Here is a 9,733-nt window from a genome sequence, read left to right as displayed (position 1 = left end):
TTGTCCCCTGTTGCAGGTGTAGGAGACTGTACCCCATGGACACCTTCTTCCGATATTTCAACAATATTCGTCACTGAAAAAAGAAAGTGTTAATCTAACACTTAACATAAATCAAATTAACTAGAAAACATCTTAATGGAAGAACTTGAATAGAAATATCTTACTTTTGTTTTCGTTTTTAGATGTCAAATTCTCCCTGGAATCGGAGGTAAACTGATGCCAGAGAGAGTTAGAGAAGGAATATGAAGTGAAATTTGAAGTTTGGTTCTAGTTTCTTGCGTATAATCAAGTCTTACTATACTATTACTGGCTGTATAGTGTTCCGATGAAGATTGTATCGAGGAGCACATCGAGGAGCTGTGAAAATCCAAATGCCAAAATTGAAACGTCAAAAAGATGAAGTAACTAAAGGATATTAAGAAACCTAATGTGTAAAGCCGTAAGCTTCTAATTAATACGTAATAATTTTAAAAAAATGTATTCTAACCTTTTGAGTTTTGCCGGCTCTAATTTAGGTTTGCATATGGGATTCACTGATTTGTCTGTGTGTAAAAGGCTCCATAGAAACTAAGACCTTTAAATCTTTAATAAATTAATAGGGTTATAGAAATATGGTAAAACATATTATTATATATATAAATATCAAATAGAGAGAGAGAGAGAGAGAGAGAGAGAGAGATGGGTTCAATTGAGAAAATAAAAAATGTTGAGAATGGGGGAATCATTCTCAGCTACTCATTTAATCTAAGCATAAAAGACACGGTGGCAAACTTGTAAATATCGTAATAACCTTCAATCTCAAATACGCAACTATAGAGAATTCGATAACTATTCGTTCATCATCAAAATTTTTCCTCCAACCTTCAATAATCATCCAGATTTCTTCAACTAAATCGGAATTTCTTCGCTGTTCATGAAATTGGAATCAGAGTTCTGGACTCGCAGTCACAGTCGACATTGAGGGACTTAGAATCGGTACTCACAGGCTCCCAATCGGATTTTCGGAAAATCAAAATCAAATTGAGAAATCGATCAAAGATAGGATGTCGCATCTGAAGTCGAAATCGGAAGTATATGATGATTTGGAATTGATAACTTGATGTTTTTAACATTTTTAAAATAGTTAACTTGTTTGCACTCCAACTGTTTGATGAAATGCATAAACTAAATTACCACGTTATATTCACATATGAATATGTTTTCTCACCTGAATCAGTATATGATTATTAAAAACACAAAACAAATATGCAAGTCTGTATGTTATTCATATGTGAATAACATATAAAAATTATATATATTTGTCAAAATACCTTCAATATTCATAAGTGAATATACCTTGTAATATTCATATATGAATATACTGTGTAATATTCATAAGTGAATATATCATCTAATATTCACAAGTGAATATACTCTGTAATATTCACATGTGATATACCATGTAATACTATGTAATATTTACATATGAAATATCATTTAATACTCATAAGTGAAAATACCATCTAATATTCACAAGTGAATATACTATGTTAATATTCACAAGTGAATTCATCGTCCAATATTAAAATATGAATATACTATGTTTATTATATGTTATATTCATATATGAATGATACTTAAATTGTAAAAAAAAGCTCATACTTTTTATTCATAAGTGAATAACGAATGTACTGTAATAAAACCTGATGCATTGTTATTCATTTATGAATAACGATAGCTGAAAATATAATTTTTTTTTTATTTTATCTTAAAACTATGTCAATATGAATGTCTATTTGTAGAGAATAAAAAATCATGAATTTTGGTATATTTAAAATCATTTTTTGATAAAAATAGCTTATAAAAATTTAAAAAAAACGAAAAAAACTATGTTTTTGTATATATTAAGGTAATGATTAGCATAGTTTAAGGAAATATGTTATGTTGGAAAACACATATGCATTCGTTTCCCATTTCCGTCGGTACATTGGAGGCTTTTGCGGCAAAAATAAATGATTGGCTGAGAATTATTCCCCCATTCTCAATCTTTTTTTTTCTCAATTGAACCCTCCCCTATATATATATATATATATATATATATATATATATATATATATATATATATATGTATATATATATATATATATATATATATATATATATATATATATATATATATATATATATATATATATATGGGTTGGCGGGTTGAAAATAGGTCGGTAATTTTTACCCAGCCCAACCTATTTAATTAAATGGGTTAGACGGGTTGACCCGTATAACTTAAACGGGTTGAAAATCTAAACCCAACCCGCTAATTTTGCGTTGGGTTGGTGGGTTGGGTCGCTTTTTGCCAGCTCTAATACCAACAGGCTGATTTCACTACCCGATTCAAAGTAGAGGGGCCATTAGTTCCATACTCAAAGTTTGAGGACTAGATTACAAAATAGACGTTGAAGGACAAGAATTGAAGAAGATGGTAAGTTCAGGGGCAACAGTTTGTATTGTCAGAGCAACGGCAACTCTCCTCCCGAAGCTGATCTGAGAACATTCAGCACCTTTTTCTTATACGACAGAACGCTCGCAGGCGCGCACACACACAAAAACACACATAGCAGATTAATTAGAATTCCGGAGTGAAATCAATCGCCATGGATTATGGACAGAGAACTCGTTAATCCTTCTAAGCTTCTTACCGAAATGCAGCAATCAAACGCGCAGAGAGAATTATATTTGTGTATGCGTACACATACACGCATGATTTTGTGGATTGAGAGGCTACATTGCCGTTTCTAGGGTTTCAATCACGATTTTTACAACAAAAAACATCATTGGTTGATACGAATGGCAATGTTCCGGAAATTGGTCTATAAAAAGCCGCCGGATGGACTTCTCGAGATTTCTGAAAGAGTCTATGGTAATTCATCTAACTGTTTTCTCCGTTTATGAATTCATAAATGTGTAGTTGGAAAATTAACATGATAGGTTTAGGTTTTCAGTTGCACGATACATTATCTTCATCTCTAAGGTCTAAACCTCGTCTTGTTTTGACAAATTCTCTGTTTCATCTACAGTCTTTGACTGCTGTTTCACTACTGATGCTTGGGATAAACAAAATTACAAAGGTTATATGGGAAACGTAGTAACTCAGCTCAAGGATCATTATCCCGATGCTTCAATCCTGGTTTTTAATTTCCGCGAGGGAGATACAACATCCCAGCTTGCTTCTGCTTTATCAAATTATGAAATGACAATAGTGGAATACCCTAGGCACCATGAAGGTTGTCCTTTGCTCCAAATGGAAGTAATCCACCATTTTCTAAGATCATGTGAAAGCTGGCTTTCACTTGGCCTTCAAAACGTCCTTCTAATGCACTGTGAGCGTGGTGGTTGGCCTGTTTTGGCTTTCATGTTGGCTGCACTTTTGATTTACAGAAAACATTATTCAGGGGAATCCAAGACCCTGGACATGGTTTATAAACAAGCTCCTATTGAGCTTCTACACTTGTTTTCATCAATGAATCCTTTACCTTCTCAATTGAGGTACTTACAGTATGTATCAAGGAGGAATGTTGCAACAGAATGGCCCCCATTAGACAGAGCACTCAGTTTGGATTGTGTGATAATGAGAATGATTCCTGATGTTGATGGAAATGGTGGTTTTTGTCCTATATTCAGAATTTTTGGACAAGATCCTTACATGCCTGGTGATAAAACTACCAAACTTTTGTTCTTAACACAAAGAAGCAGTAGAACTGTTCGATATTACAAACAGGTATGATTTCTACTGTTCTTCTGTTTAACACAAAAATATGACAGTTTTTGGAATAATATCTTCAGTGATCTTTTACTATTTGTCACAGGCAGAATGTGAACTTGTTATAATTGATATAGATTGTCACATTCAAGGTGATATTGTGCTGGAGTGTATAAGCTTACAAGATGATAAGGTGCATGAAAGTATAATATTTCGTGCTATGTTCAACACATCATTCATCAGATCAAATATTTTAATCCTTACTGGTGATGAAATTGACATACCTTGGGATGCTAAGTACCAATTCCCTAATGACTTCAAGGCTGAGGTATTTTTCTTCACACTTAACGATTCCAGTCTCCATTAGTACATATGATTATAAGTATTTATTTTTATAATTTATACACACAGTTTCTTTTCTCTGAGATGAATGCTTCAGCTCCTGTAGTTTCAATGGATTCTTTCTTTTTTGATGAGAAAGATGGTCTCCCAATAGAAGCATTTGCTAAAGTTCAAGAGATGTTTAGTAGTGCAGATTGGTTAGCTCCTAAAAATGATAATGCTGGATTTAATCGAGTCAACTCACAGTCAACTCTACTTCCAACCTCATCATCACATCCTCTTAACCGAGTCAACTCACAGTCAACTCTACTTCCGACAAATGAGATGCAAGTTTCTGGATTCCCACCCTCCATTCTGCCACCTGGCTTTCCATTAAAGGAAAGTGATACAAAAACTGGAAGTACTTCACAATCCATACCTTCTCCAGTAGCTCCTTCAACTCCTTTTAAAGAAAACAGAGACACTGGACATAAACCACCACATGCCACGTCATCACCACAGACAGAGAGTCCATCTTCAATGAATGAAAAGGGTACTGGAGCTGGACTTCCTGGAAACTTATCTCTCTCTTCAACATCATCACCACGTGCACCACCAGCTTCACCGCCACCATCGCCGCCAACTCCACCTCAGCAAGAGAAGGTGGCTACACCAGGTGCACCCTCTACACCACCACCACGCTCTCCAACTTTGACAACTCCACCCTCTTCCAAACCAGCATCACCTGTGAAAGATAAGTCAACAACACCAGCTGAGCCCTCTCCACCACCACCACCACCACCACCTCCTCCTCCTCCAACTGCACCTATGACAGAGAAGCCAGAAACAACAGCCGGACCCTCTACATCACCACCGCAACCTCCACCACCACCACCACCTCCTCCAAGCGCTGCACCACCACCACCTCCGCCACCAGCTCCTCCTACACCATCAGCGCCGCCTCCACCACCTCCACCAGCTCCTCCTACACCATCAGCGCCGCCTCCACCACCACCACCAGCTCCTTCAAATGCACCACCACCTCCTCCAGCACCTTTTGCAAAGGGAGGTGGTCCAGGTCCACCACCACCACCTCCTCCAGCACCTTCTGCTAACGGAGGCGGTGCACCACCACCACCACCACCAAGAGGACCCAATGCATCCGGAGCTCCCGCTCCCCCACCACCTCTAGGTAGGGGGCGTGGTTCATTACAAACAATGGCAAAAACTCAACAATTAAAGAAACTGAAGCCTTTACATTGGTTAAAACTCACAAGAGCAGTTCAAGGAAGCTTATGGGCTGAAACACAAAAATCTGGTGAAGCTGTTAAGTAAGTTTTTCTCTCTTTAACTCCTACTAATTAATTATTAAACTTTAATTTCTTCATATTCTTTCTCATTACTCTTATGCTTAATTTACTAATTAGGACACCAGAGATTGATATATCAGAACTTGAGAATCTTTTCTCAGCTGCAATTCCTCCTGACAAGAATGCTGCAAAATCAAAATCTGCTCCAATAGCTAATAAACCAGAAAAAGTTCAACTGGTAATATAGTAATTACTATACTATCTGTCATAGTTATTTTTTATATAATTTTGACCCTTTTGACCTTGTTACAGATTGATCATAGGCGAGCATACAACTGTGAGATCATGCTTTCAAAGGTGAAGATACCTTTGCATGAACTAATGGTAAGCTGACCAAAGTTGTTAAGATATTTTTATGTTAATTTATATAATTCATAATAAAATAAAAAATTTATTTATGAAAAAACATGGCAGGATTATGTACTTGCTCTAGATGAGTCAGCATTGGATGTTGATCAGGTGGATAACCTCATAAAGTTTTGTCCTACAAAAGAAGAGATGGAAGTGCTAAAGGTAATACATTATTTGATTATACATCTGCTCTCTATTTATTTATTTAGTTAACTAGCTCTAAGGAGTTAATAGAATTTTTTAGGATAATTATTCTACCAAAAAAAAATTTTGATTATATTCCATCCATTCTCATTGTTTTAGAGAATCTTCTTCCTCTAAACTTTTATCATGCTTTGATTTTTTAAATCTTGATTCTTTTAAACAAAATTTTGAGAATTTAATTCTTGCCACAACAACTTTAGTATAGTATCTATCCACAGTTTATATTGATAGTATGATTAACATGTTTTAAATCTCAGAACTACAAAGGAGAAAAGGATAAATTGGGAAAATGTGAACAGTTCTTTTTGGAGCTAATGAAAGTTCCACGAACAGAATCTAAGCTCAGAGTTTTCTCCTTCAAGTTACAGTTTGGATCACAGGTAATATTTTCTTTCTATTTTTTTAGATCCTGGATTTTGATGTAATTAATACTAATACTCTAGGTGTTTTTTTTAGGCTAAAGATCTTAGAAAGAGCTTAAACTCAGTAAATACAGCTGTGGAACAGGCAAGTCATTTTCCTATTTTCATTAATCTACAAAGGAAAATCTACTGAAAAGTCCTTATCCTAAATTTTGAAAAAAAAAAGATGTAAAAAGACTAAATTCAGGATGAATTTGTAACAAAATTTTGAAATCTAGGCTAAAAGTGTAAATTTTGGACCAAGTTTGTAACAAAATTTAAAATCTGGACCAAAAGTGTAGTTTTTAAAAGTTGGATGACTTGTTGGCCGGGTTAAAGGGTCCAAATGAATATAGTTTTCGGTTTTGGGGACTTAATTGACTAAAAAAAAGATAAGGAGTAAATCGATTATGAGGCCTTAACATAAGGATTTTTCAGTAGATTTTTCATTTTCAAATATACAACAATTTAATCTAATTAAACTTTTATCAGGTCAGAAGTTCGTGTAAGTTCAAGAGAGTAATGCAAACAATTCTACAACTTGGAAATGCCCTGAACCAAGGCACAGCAAGAGGTCAATATTTTCATTTGTAGTTGACTTTGACTTTGAGTTTGACTTTGATTAATTTGGTGTCCATTTTAGGTGCTGCTGTTGGGTTCAGATTGGATAGCCTTCTAAAGCTTACGGATACTCGTGCAAGGAATAAAAGAATGACACTCATGCATTATCTTTGTAAGGTATTAAAAACTTTTTTTTTTATTTATAAAAATAATAAAATTTTAAAATAGGAAGCATATGATAATAAAATTTTAATTAACTGTAGGTGCTTGTTGACAAACTACCTGAACTCCTTGACTTCTCCAAGGATCTTGACAGTTTGGAACCTGCATCAAAGGTGGTGATCACAATTAATCTTATTCAAATAAATAGAAATTTAAAACATGTGTAAATGTAATTAAGAATTTATTATTTTTCAGGTACAATTAAAATATCTTGCAGAGGAAATGCAAGCTATTAGCAAAGGCCTTGAGAAAGTTGTCCAGGAATTGTCAATGGCTGAAAATGATGGACCTGTCTCTGAAAAATTTCTCAAAGTAAGTCTATTTATTTTAATAATTCTTTTTTTTTTTCTTAAAAAAAAAAATCTAACTTCCATACGTTGTTTTCGTTGTTTAGGCATTGAAGGAGTTTCTTTGTACAGCAGAAGGTGAAGCAAGATCCTTGGCCTCTCTCTACTCTTTAGTGGTACGTCTCAAATTTCTCTCGTTTGTGTAAAAGACGTAAATGCCCTCCACATTCTTATCATTATAAATACTATATTTTGTTTTGTAGGGTAAAAATGTAGACGCATTAATTCTTTACTTTGGAGAGGATCCAGCTCGGTGTCCATATGAACATGGTAATTGTAATTAACCACTAATTTACTTTTAAAATCTTACTTTTTATATATATATTAATTTCACTACATATACATATATATAACGATTTTCTATTTCAGTTGTTTCGACTTTGAAGAACTTTGTGAGAACATTCAATCAAGCCCACGATGAAAACTGCAAGCAAATAGAGGCAGAAAAGAAGAAGGCCGAAAAGGAAGCCTTAGAAGAAAAATCCAAACCAAATGATTCCAAAACCTCAGATGAAATTACACCAAAACCAAATGATGAAAAATCCAAACCAAGTGATCCCAAAATCTCAGATGAAATAACAACAAAACCAAATGATGAAAAATCCAAACAAAGTGATGAAAATTCAAAAGTAATCGATTCACAAATTGACCAATCAGAACAAACAAAAAACCCTCCTATTAAAACCGAATAATATTCATCTCCATTTTTCCCACTTTACTTCAATTTTTTATACATCCATGTAAAGTTGTATCATAGTTTGAGTATCACTCTTTCCGGGCCCACTAACTTTACATCCATGGTTAGCTTCTTAACCGTTGATTTTTCAAAATTCACATGTTTTGTTACACAAGTATACTTACGAATTTGCATTAAAGTTTCATGCAGAAAAGATGAATGGACAGAGGTTTTGTTTTTTTTCCCTTGGGTGGCAGTTTTGTAAATATTTAAGAACCTGGACATCGAGCGTAGAAGCTATATACACTGTAACGATGGGCGTGTTTCACTCATAGATAGATGCATTTTTACTTAATAAAGAGAAGAGACATTTTGTTTTGTTCATCCTCTAGTGTATATCAATTTTAGTCATTTTTTTTTTTCAATTTGGACCCAATTTTATTGGGCGAATGAGGTTAACATTGCGACATGAATCTTAGACATGTATAACACATCGGGATTTTGTGTTAGGATGATGTTTTATTGATATTGAAAGTTGAGTAATATGTTATAATATCCGAATTTGGTTCACAATGTGATGCAAACAAACCTTATAAAAGCAATGTCTTGAAAAAGCTTTGTAGGGAAGATTTGCTTTGTACTTCTAATAAAAAGACGACAGGTCGTAAAGTCTTTTGGAGTAGGTCGGTGGTTGATCTTCCTATAGATCCTAAGTCCAAAGTTATCAAATAACGAAGGGGCATTACATAATGTCGTATCTCACTATTACAAGAACTATCATTACATATTTTGTTTAGACTTGGTCTAACTTTAAGGCTAATCTTTATGTTCCTACCCTATAACGTGTTGTTTATGTTCAATGATACATCAGATCTACACTAGATAAGGCTTATTCCTATCATCTCGTTAATTGTTGCACCTTAAAGTGGTTAGTGATTTGAACTTACAATCAACATTTGACGATTTGCAGAATACACGAAAATCAATCACTAGCCTTTGGATTTTTCATGGGGGACTGTTATGCGTACCCCTGATTTTATGTACGCACGCCCTTAATCATTACTTTATTGGTACAGATTGATCTATTATTTACTTTTTTGCAGCTTTTTTATTAATTTAACCAATAAATAAAAATTGTTAGTTTCAGTTTATAGTGCTATTTCCAAGAACCAAAAAGCTAGCCAATAATAATAATAATAATAAATTGAATATAGTAACCGCAATTAAAAGTTACTATCCAAGTTATTTTTTAGAAGTATATTTGTCTTCATGTTATATTTTAACTATTTCTCTTCAGTTTTTTTGGCCCATGTATGGAAAAATATTTACCTTTTTTGGTTGGTGTATGATGTATCTTTTATAACAATCATATTTTATTTATGAATAATCAATGCCTAAAAGGACTTTTTTTATTCGTATACTAGTGTAATACCGTGCATTATACGAATTTATTAAAAATAAAAATTTAATATTAATATTTAAACATAAAATATTTTATAAAGTAAAAAACAGACATAATATTCAACTTTTTGCGAAGTTAATAT

The 9,733-nt window shown here is 33.8% G+C and overlaps 1 protein-coding gene across 1 annotated transcript; it reads left to right on the top strand.

The window, feature by feature from the left end:
- Positions 1 to 2,491: 2,491 nt before the first annotated feature.
- On the top strand, positions 2,492 to 8,736 carry LOC111881669 (formin-like protein 18). The gene is made up of 17 exons (XM_052765158.1): positions 2,492 to 2,896; positions 3,054 to 3,754; positions 3,843 to 4,064; positions 4,148 to 5,388; positions 5,485 to 5,605; positions 5,680 to 5,751; positions 5,842 to 5,940; positions 6,240 to 6,362; positions 6,439 to 6,489; positions 6,876 to 6,957; positions 7,027 to 7,121; positions 7,208 to 7,279; positions 7,362 to 7,478; positions 7,561 to 7,629; positions 7,717 to 7,783; positions 7,883 to 8,313; positions 8,390 to 8,736. Exons 1-16 carry the CDS (start codon positions 2,824 to 2,826, stop codon positions 8,203 to 8,205), a joined length of 3,528 nt encoding a protein of 1,175 aa, XP_052621118.1. The 5' UTR covers positions 2,492 to 2,823; the 3' UTR covers positions 8,206 to 8,313; positions 8,390 to 8,736.
- The last annotated feature ends 997 nt before the right edge of the window (positions 8,737 to 9,733 follow it).

This window comes from Lactuca sativa, chromosome 7 (genome assembly GCF_002870075.4).
Source record: "Lactuca sativa cultivar Salinas chromosome 7, Lsat_Salinas_v11, whole genome shotgun sequence".
NCBI lineage: Eukaryota > Viridiplantae > Streptophyta > Magnoliopsida > Asterales > Asteraceae > Lactuca > Lactuca sativa.
This window is presented reverse-complemented; position numbering and strand designations above follow the sequence as displayed.

Coding starts and splice junctions, on each gene's coding strand:
- LOC111881669 (XM_052765158.1), top strand. CDS start 2,824: ATGGCAATGTTCCGGAAATTGGTCTATAAAAAGCCGCCGGATGGACTT. Junction 2,897..3,053: donor GATTTCTGAAAGAGTCTATG/GTAATTCATCTA, acceptor TTTCATCTACAG/TCTTTGACTGCTGTTTCACT. Junction 4,065..4,147: donor CTAATGACTTCAAGGCTGAG/GTATTTTTCTTC, acceptor TTATACACACAG/TTTCTTTTCTCTGAGATGAA.